Raw genomic sequence first — 16,375 nt, 5'->3', positions numbered from 1 at the left:
ATTCTCAGTATCATATGCTATTTCGAAGACCCTGCCTCTCTGCTTTGGGCAGTTCATTGCATAATGATACTTTGAGTCACACCTGAAGTACCTATTAACACTTTCTTGAGCATTCCTGGGATCCATTTGTCTATTTGATAAGGTGCCACATCAAAGATTACTACACAGATAAGAGCACTTGGTGTAGGGGGTAACATATAAGCATGGATAAAGGATTGGTTTGCTAACAGGAAGCAGAGAGAATGGATAAATGGGTATTTTTCGGGTTGGCAAGCTGTATCTAGTGGAGTTCCACAGGGATCAGTGCTCTATTATTTATAATCTATATTAATGACTTGGATGAAGGGACCGAATGTATGGTAGATAAATTTTCTAATGATATCAAGATAGGAAGGTAAGTAAGTTGTCAAGAGAGGTAAAAAGTCCGTAAAGCAATATAGATAGGTTAAGTGAGTGAGCAAAAATTTGGCAGATGGGGTATCATGTGGGAAAATTGAACTTGCCCATTTTGGCAGGAAGAATAGAAAAGCTGTATATTATTTAAATGGAGAGAGATTGCAGAACTCAGTGGTGCAGAGGGATCTGGGTTTCCTGGTACATGAATCACAAAAAGTTAGTATACAGATACAGCGAGTGATTATGAAGGCAAATGGAATGTTGGTGTTTATTGCAAGGGGAATCGAGTTTAAAAGTAGGGAAGTTTTACTGCAACTATATAGGACCTTGGTGAGACCACATCTAGAGTACTCTGTACAGTTTTGGTCTCCGTATTTGAAAAAAGAATATTATTGCATTAGGATCAGTTCAGAGAAGGTTCACTCAACTCATTCCAGGGATGAAGGGCTTATCTTATGAAGAAAGGTTGAGCAGGTTGTGCCTATACTCATTGGAGTTTAGAATAATGAGAGGTGATCCCATTGAAATATATAAGATCCTGAGGGGACTTGACAGGGTGGCTACCAGGAAGATGTTTCCTCTTGTGGGGGAGTCTAGAACTAGGAGATAGTTTAAGAATAAGAGATCTCCCTTTTAAGACGGAGATGAGGAGAATTTTTTTCTCTTAGAGGGTCGTTAGTCTGTAAAATTCTCTTCCCCTGAAAGCAGTGGAGGCTGGATCATTGAATTTATTCAAGACTGAGCTGGATAGATTTTTGATAGATAAGGGAGGCAAAGGTTATGGGGGGCAGATGGGAAAGTGGAGTTGAGATCACAGTCAGATCAGCCATGATCTTATCGAATTGTGGAGCAGGCTTGAGGGGCTGAATGGCCTACTCCTGCTCCTATTATTGCTGTCCCAATTCTGTCTTCTAATATAATAATATGTAATAGCCACACCTGCTGAAGGTACTTTCATCCCCATTCCTCCCGACTTTAACTTTTCCATTGTACTGATGCCTGGTCCACTATCTGGACCATTTCAAAATCGGGCAATCATTGAGTCCTCCATTCTTCGTGTCACTGTAGAATGTCCCATTTGTTCTACCAGGGCTGCTGGAAATGACTGTTTTCCCAGGAATTTCTTTAAGGCAGCAGACATTTGATCCATGAGGGAGTCTTTGTCCAAGAACCGAACATCAGTTAGAACCAGGAACCTGCCCATATGCGACACCCTAGCACAATCTAGCAATTTAAATGCTAGTACTGAACCAGGGATCTCCAAATTGAATTTCTTCAATCTTCTATACAGTCTGTTAAAAGTCCATGATATATCCCTCCATTGAATAACCATCTGTTTTCTGAAATCTATCAAAGTCTGACCATGCCTCATACGCATTCAATAGGTCACCTTTCTTGTAAATTTCATCCAGGAATTCTAACAGAAGATCCAACCCATCATCAGTATTCAACTGACGAGCATTCAGTTCACAAAACACTTTACTTCTGATGTTACTTTTGGGTGGAAGTGACAACACCAAGGCCATACCTTGTTTCCTCTTTGGTAGAAATGTAACCCGTGTCCACGTATCCACTTCATTCTTCCACTGGTCATATGGTTCAGACTCAGAGAACATTGGAGGGGAATCATACCCTGACAATTTACACTTGCTTTCTGCCATATTTTCCACAATAGCCCGTGAGATTTTAGTTTTCTGTATGAAAATAAATTCTTAGGGCTGGATTTTACAAACCCCCGATATTGGGTTTTATGGCAGGGTGGGGGGTGCGGCTGGAATATGTTTCGGGAGAGGGCTGCCACGCACCAGGGGTGCTCGGCCCGATTCTGCCGGTGGCGGTGAGGCCTTGTGGTGGCCCCCGCCCCACCGCCACTTGCCGACAGGACCCCCATTTGCATATTTAAATAAATTAAAATGAGTTAATTAGTCATAGTTACGACACCGCCTTCCGTCCTGCTGCGATCTTCCTGCCGCTGGCCAGCACCCCATCGCCTTTGGATCTCCGTCCGGGGAAACGAGGTGGAACAATCATGGGGAGGAGATAAGTTTCTCAGTGCAGTGGGAGGGGGGGGGAATGGGGTCAAAGTAACATCATTGGTGTAGGGGATGGTGGGAAGGGTTTGAGGTTAGAGTTTATGCACTTTGGTGGTGGGAAAGGCCAGGTGGGCTAGGTAAGTGTTTTGGGGGGGAGAGGGCAAGTAATTAATTTTATGGTTATGGGGGTGGAGGGAGAGCAGCAAAATAAATGTATTTAATTTTTTTTATTCACTGTATCTTTAAATATTTAAATTAAACGCTAGGACTAACAGCCCTTTAAAAATGGCGTCAGCTGCCTGTGCACAGACAGCTGACGCCATTGCCAGGGACAGACAACCTGTCCCCTCCACATGATCGGGGTTGGGGGGGGGTTTGGGGTGGTGGCAGCTTGCCCCGGCTATTTAAATGATCCGCCGTGCTTAGGAGCGTGGTGGCTCCGTGACATGCAGCCTGCACGGGGGGCTTATAAAATTCAGCCCTTAGTTTCCAAATGTCACCTTTAGGCAACCATCCTCTATTACCATGTTCTACTCCAGAAAGCTTTTTATTGAAGGATGATGCTGGAGCCAATTGCCTTTCTTTTACAAAGTAAAAAGATTACAAACATATAGCTCCTCACTCAAACCTTCACCCAGTTTCAGTCAGAGTCTCCTTATATATACTCAATAAGACCCGAATTAACATCCTCCAGCTGCGTATGATTAAACACACTTCACTTCAAGGCAATGAGAGCCAGTTATAGAGGTGGTTTTCACATGCCTATTGCCAGTGCCTATTCCAGCCAAAACGAGTTTCCCTGTCGCTGAGAAGGCCAGGGTGAAATGACTCTTTTATAGGAAAGAAAAAAGGTGGTGGAGCTTTGAAATGCAAATTCTGATACAATAAGAGAAAGGTGACTGTAAAGCAAAGTTACATTGCTTAGATCCTTTTAAACAGTGAACAGTTTTATTTTTAATGCAATAAATGATGTTGGAACCTTGCATGTGAAACAATTTTGTCGCAGTGAAGTTGCATCTGGGTTACTGTTCCATCCTAAATTTTCACTTTTTTCTTCTTCCTCCATATAGTCCTTTGCTGGCCAGGGGCTGGGTGATGAAGACTATGAGATTCCTCCTATTACTCCTCCAAATCTCGGAGATCCATCCTTCCTTCACCTGATGGATCCTCATCCAGGCTACCATTCACTCTGCCATTCGGTGCCTCCCAATGGTCTGCTCCCTCAGTACCCTTACCAAGGCATGGACCTCCCAGCAATCATGGTCTCCAACATGCTGAGCCAGGATGGCCACCCACTGTCAAGCCAACTACCTATGGTCAGTGTCTATCTTTTGGCAGAACAATGGTTAGGCGAGGGTCTCTCTTTGAAGCTCTTGTTAAGGATTTCTAGTGTTGTGTGTTTGACTAATGGAATGGGAATAGGTGGATAGGGGTCAAAAAATGAAACTCTGTTTAGAACTCACTTGATCCAAAGCCAAGCAATGTTTAATTAAGATATAGAGCTGGTCAGGTGCCATGTTTTTCTTAAATAGCTAGACTGTCACTGAAATGGAACTCCTCCAAAGAAAGACAATGGGACATGCCAAAGAACAGTTGGCATAGAGCCAGGGATGCTGAAGTATGAAGAGTAGGCTACACAACTGACCAGTTGACAGTAGTTTCTCAAAACAGAGTTTAGTGGTGAGAAACATTCGCAGACCTGCACTCCGTAAGGAATAATGAGGTTGAATGATGATGTGAAATAGCACTCCACACACCCAATGAATTGCTTTTAAGATTTTTATCTTCACATCCCTCCATATCTTTGCCCCACCCTACCTTAACAAACACCCCCAGCAGTACAGTCTTGTTTTCACCCCCGACTCTTTTATCACCTGCCTATTCCTGACTTCCTGCTCCCTTTATTCTACTGGGACCCCTGTCTTCAGGCTCTAGAGCCCCAGTTTTAACTTGGGGTGAGAGCTGAAGTGGGTGGTGAGCTGCTGGGATCCCAGGAGAATTTTACTGGCCCTAACATTGACTCCTACCTGAAACCAGTGAAAATGACATCACCATGAGTCAAAGTTCATGGGGGGAGGGGGGTATCAGGCTGTCACTGGGACCCAATGGAAATGTCTCCCACTCGCCCAGAATCTCTCCCTCAACACGAGCTTTGCAAAAAAAAATCCCTCTTTTCAGTCATGCTTTCTCTCCCCCCAAACCTCCTCACTTTCTCCCTCCAGCTTGGTGTCACTTTGTGTAAAATACCCTAAGATGCCTCTCAGTACCCCAGGTGTCCCTGTAGAAATGTCTCTCATTGTCGAGTAACTAGTGTCCTTTTTTGAAGATATTTCAGTGTCTGGTTAAACACAGCATGCTTGATGTCATGTTGTTTAGGGGATTTCCACGTGCTTTGTCCAGATAAACTCCGATAAAACCATACAATGGTTACGCTTTTTAGATAAGAATTCTTTGGGAACAAGAAAGAGTAATTGGCTCAATAAAAAATTGATCTCAGTCACTACCCACCACTTCACCATATCACTGGTTCTTTTTCTTCCAGAAACACTTTGTGGCCTCCTATATATTCTTCCTTTCAGTTGCCTCTGCTGATGAATTATTCTGCAACACTATTAGTTTTCTACTTCCAACAGCCTGATTTATAACTTGTATCCCCTTCACTGAGGAGTCTTTCTGGAGTTGGGGAGGAACTGAAATCACTGTCACCTGCTTTATCTGATAATCGATGATGGGCTTGGTGTTTCAGATCATTCCAGGACACAATGCAGAGTGACGGGCTGGTACAGTGGCGCAGTGGTTAGCACCGCAGCCTCACAGCTCCAGGGACCCGGGTTCGATTCCGGGTACTGCCTGTGTGGAGTTTGCAAGTTCTCCCTGTGTCTGCGTGGGTTTTCTCCGGGTGCTCCAGTTTCCTCCCACAAGCCAAAAGACTTGCAGGTTGATAGGTAAATTGGCCATTATAAATTGTCACTAAGTATAGGTAGGTGGTAGGGAAATATAGGGACAGGTGGGGATGTTTGTTGGGAATATGGGATTAGTGTAGGATTAGTATAAAATGGGTGGTTGATGTTCGGCACAGACTCGGTGGGCCGAAGGGCCTGTTTCAGTGCTGTATCTCTAATCTAATCTAAAACTTTACATCAGTTGTACGACATCACTCGCTGGAAAAATAAAACTTCAGTACTGTCTAAAAAAAGCAAAGGTTTTACTCCAGGGACAACACACATAACAATGACAGCCTGCATTTATATAGTGCCTTTAGTGTAGCAAAATTGCCCAAGGCACGTCGTGGGAGCAGTTATCAAACAAAATTTGACACTGAGCCACATAAGGAGATATGAAGTTAGGCGACCAAAAGCTTGGTCGAAGAGGTAGCTTTTAAGGAGTGTCTGAAAGGAGGAGAGAGAGGGGGCGAGGCAGAGAGGTTTAGGGAGAGAATTCCAGAAGCTTAGCATCTAGGTAGCTCAAGGCACGGCCACCAATGGGGGGGTGGAGCGATGGAAATCGAGGATGATCCAGTGGGCGGAATTAGATGAGCGCAGGGATCTTGGAGTGTTTCAGGGCTGGAGGAGATTACAGAGATAGGGACAGGCGAGGTCATGGAGGGTTTTAAAAATAAGGATGAAAATTTTAAAATCAAGGTGTTGGTTAACTAATGTATGTTAGCTCAATGTGGGAACCAGTGTAGGTCATTTAGGATAGGAATGATGGGTGAATGAGACTTGATGTGAGTTAGGACACAGGCGGCGCAGTTTTGCATAATCTCAAGTTTACAGAAGGTTAAGTCGGACGGGTTGCACCTGAACCGGAACAGGACCAACATCCGTGCTGGGAGGTTTGCTCGTGATGTTGGGGGGGGTGGTGGTTTAAACTAATTTGGCAGGGGGATGGGATACAGAGTGCAGGTACAGTAGTGGGTGAGGCACAGCCAAATATAGAAGAGAAACTGAGTCAGTCTGGAAGACAGAGCAAATATAGACCTGTTAAAGCACAAGTGAAAAATGCAAAGCTGGATTGCATCTATTTTAACGCAAGGAGTCTTACTGGTAAGGCAGATGAATTGAGGATGTTGATTAACATATGGAAATATGATATTATTGCTATCACAGAGACATGGTTGCGGGAGGGACAGCACTGGCAGCTCAATATTCCAGGGTATAGAATCTTCAGGGGAGGGGATAAAAGAGGAGGTGGCATTGCACTGTTGATCAAGGAGTCAATTACTGCAGTAAGAAGGGATGATATCTTAGAAGGTTCCTCAAATGAGGCCATTTGGGTAGAACTTAAAAACAAAAGGTAGGCAATCACTTTGCTGGGAGTGTACTACAGGCCTCCAAACAGACTGGGAGAGATAGAGGAGCAGATATGTAGGCAAATCTCAGAGAGGTGTAAAAATAATAGGGTAATAATAGTAGGGGATTTCAACTTCCCCAATAATAACTGGGATAGTCTTAGTGCAAAAGGCTTAAAAGGGGCAGAGTTCTTAAAGTGAATCCAGGAGAGTTTTTTGAGCCAGTGTGTAGAAAGTCCTATAAGAGAAGGGGCAGTACTGGACCTAATCTTAGGGAATGAAGCTGGTCAAGCGGTAGAAGTGTCAGCGGGGGAGCATTTCGGGGATAGTGACCATAACTCTATAAGATTTAAGGTAGTTATGGAAAAGGACAAAGATGGACCAGAAATAAATGGGGAAGGCCGATTTCAATATGATAAAACAGGATCTGGCCAAAGTGGGCTGGGAACAGCTACTTGTAGGAAAGTCTACATCAGACCAGTGGGAGTCATTCAAAGAGGAAATAGTGAGGGTTCAGAGCCAACACGTTCCCATTTAAGGTGAAGGGTAGGACCAACAAGTCCAGGGAACCCTGGATGTCAAGGGATATAGAGGATTGGATCAGGAAAAAAAAGGACGCTTGTGGCAGATTCAGAGCGCTGAAAACAGCGGAGGCACTAGAGGAGTATAGAAAGTGTAGGGGGTACTTAAAAAAAGTAATTAGGAGGGCGAAGAGGGGGCATGAAAAAGTGCTGGCAGGCAAGATAAAGGAAAATCCCAAGGCGTTTTATAAACATATTAAGGGTAAGAGGATAACCAGGGAAAGAGTAGGGCCCATTAAGGACCAAAGTGGCAATCTATGTTTGGAGCCAGAGGATGTAGATGAGGTTTTAAATGATTACTTTTCATCTGTGGAGAAGGACGATGTAGTTGTAGAGATCAGGGACGGGGATTGTGATATACTTGAACAATTTAGCATTGAAAAGGGAGGAGGTATTAGCAGTTTTGGCAGGTTTAAAAGTGGATACATCCCCAGGCCCAGATGAGATGTATCCCAGGCTGTTATATGAGGCAAGGGAGGTGATAGCAGGGGCTCTGACACAAATTTTCAAATCCTCTCTGGCCACAGGAGAGCTACCAGAGGACTGGAGGACAGTGAATGTGGTACCATGATTCAAGAAGGATATCAGGGATAAACCAGGTAATTACAGGCCAGTGAGTCTAACATCAATGGTAGGGAAACTATTGGAAACAATTCTGGGCGACAGGATTAATCTCCATTTGGAGAGGTAGAGATTAATCAAGGATAGTCAGCATGGCTTTGTCAGGGGGAGATCGTGTCGAACTAACTTGATTGAATTTTTCGAGGAGGTGACTAGGTGTGTAAATTAAAGCTTGGCTCAGGTATAAAATTAAAACCCCACCTGGGTCTGACCCGACAACAGCCAACCTGAACCCAAGCCGAGCCCATGTCCTTTAATGTAGTTGGGTTTGGTCAGGTAGCCAGACTTTACCACAGAGTGCGGAGTCCGGACTGCAAATGTCCCGCCTTGACATTCTGAATGTTCATTTGAAGATTCCCAGAGCAAGGCAGCACTGTTCATGTCCAACCCAACCCAACCCGAGCCCAAATTCTGGACAAGGAAGAGAGATCCGGAACAAAAACAAGAAATGCTGGAATCACTCAGCAGGTCTGGCAGCATCTGTGGAAAGAGAAGCAGAGTTAACGTTTCGGGTCAGTGACCCTTCTTCGGAACTCAAGGAAGAGAGATCCGGGTCGGGTATCCACACTTTAGTGTCGATGAGGGTAAAGCAGTTGATGTAGTCTACATGGACTTCAGTAAGGCTTTTGATAAGGTCCCACATGGGAGATTGGTTAAGAAGGTAAGAGCCCATGGGATCCCGGGCAAATTGGCAAATTGGCTTAGTGGCAGGGGGCAGAGGGTGATGGTCGAGGGTTGTTTTTTACAAATGGAAGCCTGTGACCAGTGGTGTACCGCAGGGATTGGTGCTGGGACCCTTGCTGTTTGTAGTGTACATTAATGATTTAGACGTGAATATAAGAGGTATGATCAGTAAGTTCGCAGATGACATGAAAATTGGTGGTGTTGTAAGTAGTGAGGAGGAAAGCCTTAGATTACAGGACGATATAGATGGGCTAGTAAGATGGGCGGAGCAGTGGCAAATGGAATTTAATCCTGAGACATGTGAAGTGATGCATTTTGGGAGGACTAACAAGGCAAGGGAATAGACAATGGATGGTAGAACCCTAGGAAGTACAGAGGGTCAGAGGGACCTTGGCGTATTTGTCCATAGATCATTGAATGCAGCAGCACAGGTGGTTAGGAAAGCATATGGGATACTTGCCATTATTAGCCGAGGCATCAAATATAAAAGCAGGGAGGTTATGATGGAGCTGTATAAAATGCTAGTTAGGCCACAGCTGGAGTACTGTGTACAGTTCTGGTCACCACACGATAGGAAGAATGTGATTGCACTGGAGAGGATGCAGAGGAGATTCACCAGGATGTCACCTGGGCTGGAGCATTTCAGCTAGGAAGAGAGACTGGATAGGCTAGGGTTGTTTTCCTTAGAGCAGAGACGGCTGAGGGGGAACCTGATTGAGGTATACAAAATTATGAGGGGCATTGATAGGGTAGATGGGAAGAAACTTTTTCCTTTAGCGAAGGTGTCAATAACCAGGGGGCATAGACTTAAGGTAAGGGGCAGGAGGTTTAGAGGGGACGTGAGGAAAAATATTTTCACATAGAGGGTGGTTGGAATCTGGAACACATTGCCTGAAGGGGTGGTGGAGGCAGGAACCATCACAACATTTAAGAAGTATTTAGATGAGCACTTGAAACACCATAGCATACAAGGCTATGGGCCAAGTGCTGGAAAATGGGATTAGAATTAGGTGCTTGATGGGCGGCACAGAACGGTGGGCTGAAGGGCCTGTTTCTGTGCTGTATAACTCTATGACTCTAAGTCTAGAGTTAACAAAGGCATGGATGAGGGTTTCAGCAGCAGATGAGCTGAGATGGAGTGGAGTCGAGCAATGTTATGGAGGTAGAAATAGGTGGTTTTAGTGATGGTGCAGATATGTGGTTGGAGGCTCATCTCGGGGTCAAATATGACACCAAGGTTGCGAACAGTCTGGTTCAGCCTCAGACAGTCACCACGGAGAGAGAGATGGAGTCGGTGGCTAGGGAATAGAGTTTCAGGCTGTGATGGAAGACAATGGCTTCCGTTTCCCAATAGTTAATTGGAGAAAATTTCTGCTCATCCAGTACTGGATGTCGAATAAGCAGTCTGACACTTCGGAGACAGTGACGGAATCGAGAGAGGTGGTGAGGAGATACCGCTGGGTGTCATCTGCATAGATGTGAAAACTGAATTTGTGTTTTCGAATGATGTCACCGAGGGGCAGAATGAGAAATCTGATGGGGGGGGAGGGGGGATGAAGGATACATCTTTCGAGGAGTCCAGAGGTAATGGGAGTGGGAAGAGAATCCATTGCAGGCAATTCTCTGGCAACAACACAATAGATAAAAATGAAACCAAGAGGGCAGTCCAACAAAAGCTGGGTGACAGTGGAGAGGTGTTGGAGAAGGATCATGTGGTCAACTTTGTTAAGGCTGCAAACAGGGTGAGAAGGATGTGTAGGGATAGTTTATGATGGCCACCGTCACAAAGAATGTCATTTGTGACTTTGATAAAGGCTGTTTCAATTCTGTGGTGGGGTCAGAACCTGAGTGGAGGAATTCAACCATGTAAAAGAAATACACCAAAAAAAAACAAAAGTGCACCATTATAAGTGGTGTGTAGGACTGTGCAAGTACTGTCTGTGTCTCGCAGTCCCTGTACAGGACTGTGCAAGTACTGTCTGTATCTCGCAGTCCCTGTACAGGACTATGTGTGTACTGTCTGTGTCTCACAGTCCCTGTACAGGACTCTGCGTGTACTGTCTGTGTCTCACAGTCCCTGTACAGGACTCTGCGTGTACTGTCTGTGTCTCACAGTCCCTGTACAGGACTCTGCGTGTACTGTCTGTGTCTCACAGTCCCTGTACAGGACTGTGCAAGTACTGTCTGTATCTCGCAGTCCCTGTACAGGACTGTGCGTGTACTGTCTGTGACTCGCAGTCCCTGTACAGGACTATGCGTGTACTGTCTGTGTCTCACAGTCCCTGTACAGGACTCTGCGTGTACTGTCTGTGTCTCACAGTCCCTGTACAGGACTGTGCAAGTACTGTCTGTATCTCGCAGTCCCTGTACAGGACTGTGCGTGTACTGTCTGTGTCTCCCAGTCCCTGTACAGGACTGTGCGTGTACTGCCTGTGGCTCCCAGTCCCTGTACAGGACTGTGCGTGTACTGTCTGTGACTCGCAGTCCCTGTACAGGACTATGCATGTACTGTCTGTGTCTCGCAGTCCCTGTACAGGACTGTGCGTGTACTGTCTGTGTCTCGCAGTCCCTGGTGTCTTACACACACCAGGAGTTAGGGTGAGAAGCATCCCAAATGCATCTGGATGTTGTCACAACCGAGGTGGGAGGAGTGCACTATCTTTTCTAGTTCCACTTCTCCACAGACAGTACACGCACAGTCCTGTACAGGGACTGCGAGACATGGACAGTACACGCACAGTCCTGTACAGGGACTGCGAGACACGGACAGTACACGCACAGTCCTGTACAGGGACTGGGAGACACAGACAGTACACACACAGTCCTGTACAGGGACTGGGAGTCACAGACAGTACACGCACAGTCCTGTACAGGGAATGCGAGACACGGACAGTACACGCACAGTCCTGTACAGGGACTGGGAGACACAGACAGTACACACACAGTCCTGTACAGGGACTGGGAGACACAGACAGTACACACACAGTCCTGTACAGGGACTGTGAGACACAGACAGTACATACACAATCCTGTACAGGGACTGGGAGACACAGACAGTACACGCACAGTCCTGTACAGGGACTGCGAATCACAGACAGTACACGCACAGTCCTGTACAGGGACTGCGAGACACGGACAGTACACGCACAGTCCTGTACAGGGACTGTGAGTCACAGACAGTACACGCAGAGTCCTGTACAGGGACTGTGAGTCACAGACAGTACATGCACAGTCCTGTACAGGGACTGTGAGACACAGACAGTACACACACAGTCCTGTACAGCGACTGCGAGACACACACAGTACACGCACAGTCCTGTACAGGGACTGCGAGTCACAGACAGTACACACACAGTCCTGTACAGGGACTGCGAGACACAGACAGTATACTCACAGTCCTGTACAGGGACTGCGAGACACAAACAGTACACACACAGTCCTGTACAGGGACTGCGAGACACAGACAGTACTTGCATAGTCCTGTACAGGGACTGCGAGTCACAGACAGTACACACATTGTCCTGTACAGGGACTGGGAGACACAGACAGTACTTGCACAGTCCTGTACAGGGACTGCGAGACACAGACAGTACTTGCACAGTCCTGTACAGGGACTGCGAGACACAGACAGGACATGCACAGTCCTGTGGAACTGAGGTCCAAAATTAGCCATGATCTTATTGAATGAAGGAGCAGGCTCAAGGGGCTGTTTGGCCTAATTCTGCTCCAATATTATATGTTCTTATTACAGGGAATGTGAGATACAGGCAGTACATATGCATGTGAAATAATACAAGTGATGGGGATGATGACTGTGTGATCAGTAATTGCTCAGGGAATGTACTGCCCCCCCGTGGCCTAGATACATTTTGTATCACACGGAATAAGCCACTGAATCGAGTACTTAACCAAACTAATTTCTGAAAACAACTAAAGCCAGGCAACATAGAATTTTTTTTAAGTAATTCCCTAATCTCAAATGCTGATTTGGACAGTATGTTTTGAGTAAATCAATTTGTAGTTTTACTTACCAAGTTCAGCAATTATCTGGGCCCCCATCCTAATTTAATCAAAATGGTAAAGCTGCTGGTTTTTAAGATTTAGGCAAATTATATTTTTTTAAAAAACAACCTCCTGCAGACAAACAACAGGTCAAGGCAACAAAAAAGAACGAAATCTGGGTGAACTGATTTCCACATATATTCCATCACCATAACAGTCTTATTCAGCCTTGAATCCATTTATTTTGGCCTAGTCCTCAGGGTAATGTACCTTTTCTCATTTCCAGCTCCTCTTTATTGTAAATGAAGCATTGCTACAATAAATCATTTACCAATACAGAGAGAGGAGTGTGCAGCCTGCAAGTCCTGAAGATTTCGGTTAAATGCTAATATTCTCCATTTTATTGCTTTGTTGGTAAGGGTCTGCTTATAAAAGCCAACATTAATTTTTTTTCTTGTTGCCATGGGCAACAACTGAGGACAGTGATCATTCTGATTAGGAAAATGGATGTCTTTCCTCTCCACCTTACATAGACACAATACAAATAATACAATAATGGCAACTGACTTTTATACAGCACCTTTAACCCAAGTGGTCACAGAAGTGTTACCAAACAAAATTCGACTCTGAACCCAAGAGGAACTATTAGAAGGAATGACTAAAAGCTTGGTCAAAGAGGTAGATTTTAAGGAGCACCTTAAAGGAGGAGAGGGAGAGGTGGAGAGACAGGTTTAGGGAGGGAATTCCAGAGTCTGGAGCCCAGGCAGCTGAAGGCATGGCATCTACACTGGAGCAAAAGGAATGGGGGTTACACGGGACACCAGAGATGGAGGAATGTGGAGATCTCAGAGGGTTGTAGGGCTGTAGAAAGTTACAAAGGGGTGAGGCCATGGGATTATTTGAGCATGAGGAGGAGAATTTTAGATTGGAGGCACTGATGGAACAGGAGCCAGTGTAGGTCAGTGAGTTCAGGGGGTCGTGGGGTCATGGGCGAACAGGACTTGGCACAAGTTAGAATGTGGGCAGCAGAGTTTTGGATGAGCTAAGGTTTATGGGGAGTGCAAGGTGGGAGCCCAATCAGGAGAGCATTGGAATAGTCAAGTCTGGAGGTAACAAAGGCATGGATGATGGTTTCAGCAGCAGTTGAGCTGAGGCACAGACGGTCGGGCGATATTACAGGGGTGGTTCTGAAGAAGGGTCACTGACCTGAAACGTTAGCTCTGCTTCTCTCTCCACAGATGCTGCCAGACTTGCTGAGTATTTCCAGCATTTCTTGTTTTTATTTCAGATTTCCAGCATCTGCAATATTTTGCTTTTATTACAGGGGTGGATGTAGGTGGTCCTGGGGGATGGAGAGATGATAGTACAACAAGTAAAAATATGAGATTATTTGAATATTCAGGGTGCTATACAGAGCCTCAGCTAAACTCCATCAATATCTCAGGCATGGGATGCTATTTCTATGCAATAGCTCCACTGTCTGAAGGATCTAATCGTTTGCATGGCAGTGTCTTGGTACTAGGCCATACAGACCAGAAAGCTCCCAGATTCAACAACTGGTTAATGCTGGGTTATCTGAGCAGAGCTCAGGTCACAGTGTTGGCTAGAGAGCCCCAGGGCATGTATGGACGTCAAGTGGGAACAGGATTGGGCTTCATTGTGATGTCCTAATGATTGAATAACCTGCAATAATCACTGCCCTTGCTCAGACATAGATAGTGGTCATAGGAACCAGAGGCCCCCTAGTACCACAGAACCATAGAAGTTTAAAGCACAGAAAGAGGCCATTCGGCCCATTTGGGTCTGTGCCAGCTCTTTACTAGAGAATTCCGAAAGTAAACATTGCCCTGCAATCTGCTCATATCCTTGTACTTTACCATGCGTCAAATATTTATCCAATTTTCTCTTTAAAGATACAATGGTCTCTAGCTTGATAATCCCAGAATTCATTTCACAGCAGACCCTTCAAGCCAACATGTTCTCAGAGGTGAAAGGGCAAGTCCGCTGAACGAACTGCACCTCTCAGCTCCCTCAACATGTGAGACTTGTTCAGAGTCCAGACATAGGAGGTCCTGTGTGTTTCGCCCCTTATGTTGCAGGCTTCCAAAACATTTTTCAGAAGCATTTGCAATTTGCCTTTATTATATGATTTGCATATTCATGAGACATCAGTTCTAATTATTGGAGAATGTTGTCTTTTTGCCAGATGATTAATTAAACTACTGTAGCCAAAGTGATTACAATACTGTATTAGAAGCCTCCAAGGACTTGTAGTAGAGTTTTAAAAAAAGATTATATGTGTAATAAGAAACTTAATATATAATTCATATATAAGAGCGTTAATGACCTCCCACATCCTCACACTTTCACGTTCCAATTGTTTTCCACTTCAAGATCTAGGTTTGTTTTCACTGCTCCACTGCACATCTTAGCTTCTCATTTTAGAGTTTGGAGACATGTCATTTCCCATTGATTACACTTCTTGTCAAAGCTCAATGATTTAAAATTACTGGGGCCAGGATTTCTGTGCTGGGAGGGACAGACCAAATTATGCTGCATTTTACATAGAATTTACAGTATAGAACAGAATTGTCCAACCTTTTCACATGGGGGGTGGCATTACAATTTTTGTCATGGGGGACCGATGAGACAATTTCGGAAAGATAAAGGCATTAAAAATTTATCATACTATTAATCAAAACAACAACAAATATACATTTTTGTGAAGAAGCTTTAAATGAGATTAATTTATTGAATGACTTTCTCATCACTATGTTGGACACTGATTTAGTGAGAGACCTAGCATTTTTTTGCTTGCACAAGTAGTTAGTGTTTGCCCGCACACTTGTAGCGATGTGGAGTATTCCGGATAGATGTCCATCTGTCATGAGTGATCTTGATCTCTCTCTCCCGCTCTCTCTCTCTGTCTCTCCCCCTCTCTCTCTCTGTCTCTCTCTCTCTCTCTCTCTCTCTCACTGTCTCCCTGTGTCCCCTCCCACTCTGTGCTGTTCCCCCCCTCGCTGTGTTGATCCCCCTGTGTCACCTTGCCCTCTGTGTCCCCCCTTTCTCTCTGACCCCCTCTTTCTCTCTCTGTCCCCCCATCTCTCTGTCCCCCCTCTCTCTGTCTGTTCCTCTCTCTGTCTGTGTCCCCCTCTTTCTGTGTGTGTGTCTCTCTCTGTCCCTCTCTCTTTGTCCCTCTCTTTCTCTGCACCCCACCCCCCCGTCCCCCCGTCCCTCTTTCTCTCTCTCTCTCACTCTCTGTCCCCGCTCTCTCTTTCTCTCTCTTTCTTCCCCCTCTCTCTCTGCCCCCCTCCCTCTCTCCCTCTCTCTCTCCTCTCTCTTTGTACCACCCTCTCTCTCCGTTCACCCCCCCCCCCCCCCTCCCCTGTCTCTGACAGTTGCAGAGAGCAGGAGTGCTCAGTACAGCAGCTTTGTGGTTGGTCAGTTTTTTGAAAAATCATGCTGGGAGCAGGATCAGTGGTTTCCCAGTTTTGGACAGATTCGTGGTTTTCCGGTGGCCTTTTAAAAAAAGTTGGAAAACCCCGAATCTGTCCGAAGTTGGGAAACCGCTGTTACCGCTCTCTTGCAGCAGCTGTCAGCTGTGAAACTGACAGCACGTTGTTTTAAAAAGCCAGTCTGGAAGAAGAAGACAATGGAAAATTTCTCATCTCTGAAATACATCTGCGGGACAGATAGAAACCTTTGGCAGGCCGGATCCTGGCCCGCGAGCTGTATGTCGGACAACACAGCACAGTGGCGCAGTGGTT

The 16,375-nt window shown here is 45.5% G+C and overlaps 1 protein-coding gene across 7 annotated transcripts in view; it reads left to right on the top strand.

Annotated features, from left to right (window-relative positions):
- Positions 1-16,375, top strand: part of tox2 (TOX high mobility group box family member 2) — a 259,956-nt gene that overhangs the window by 177,772 nt on the left and 65,809 nt on the right. For all 7 annotated transcript variants that reach the window (XM_068048697.1, XM_068048696.1, XM_068048698.1 and 4 more), the window contains one exon: positions 3,500-3,745. In XM_068048697.1, the coding sequence (XP_067904798.1) occupies positions 3,500-3,745 (246 nt within the window). The remainder of the gene's footprint in view (positions 1-3,499; positions 3,746-16,375) is intronic.

The sequence above is a fragment of the Heterodontus francisci genome, chromosome 16, assembly GCF_036365525.1.
Source record: "Heterodontus francisci isolate sHetFra1 chromosome 16, sHetFra1.hap1, whole genome shotgun sequence".
NCBI lineage: Eukaryota > Metazoa > Chordata > Chondrichthyes > Heterodontiformes > Heterodontidae > Heterodontus > Heterodontus francisci.
Note: the sequence above shows the minus strand (reverse complement) of the source record. Positions and strands in the feature narration are given on the sequence as shown.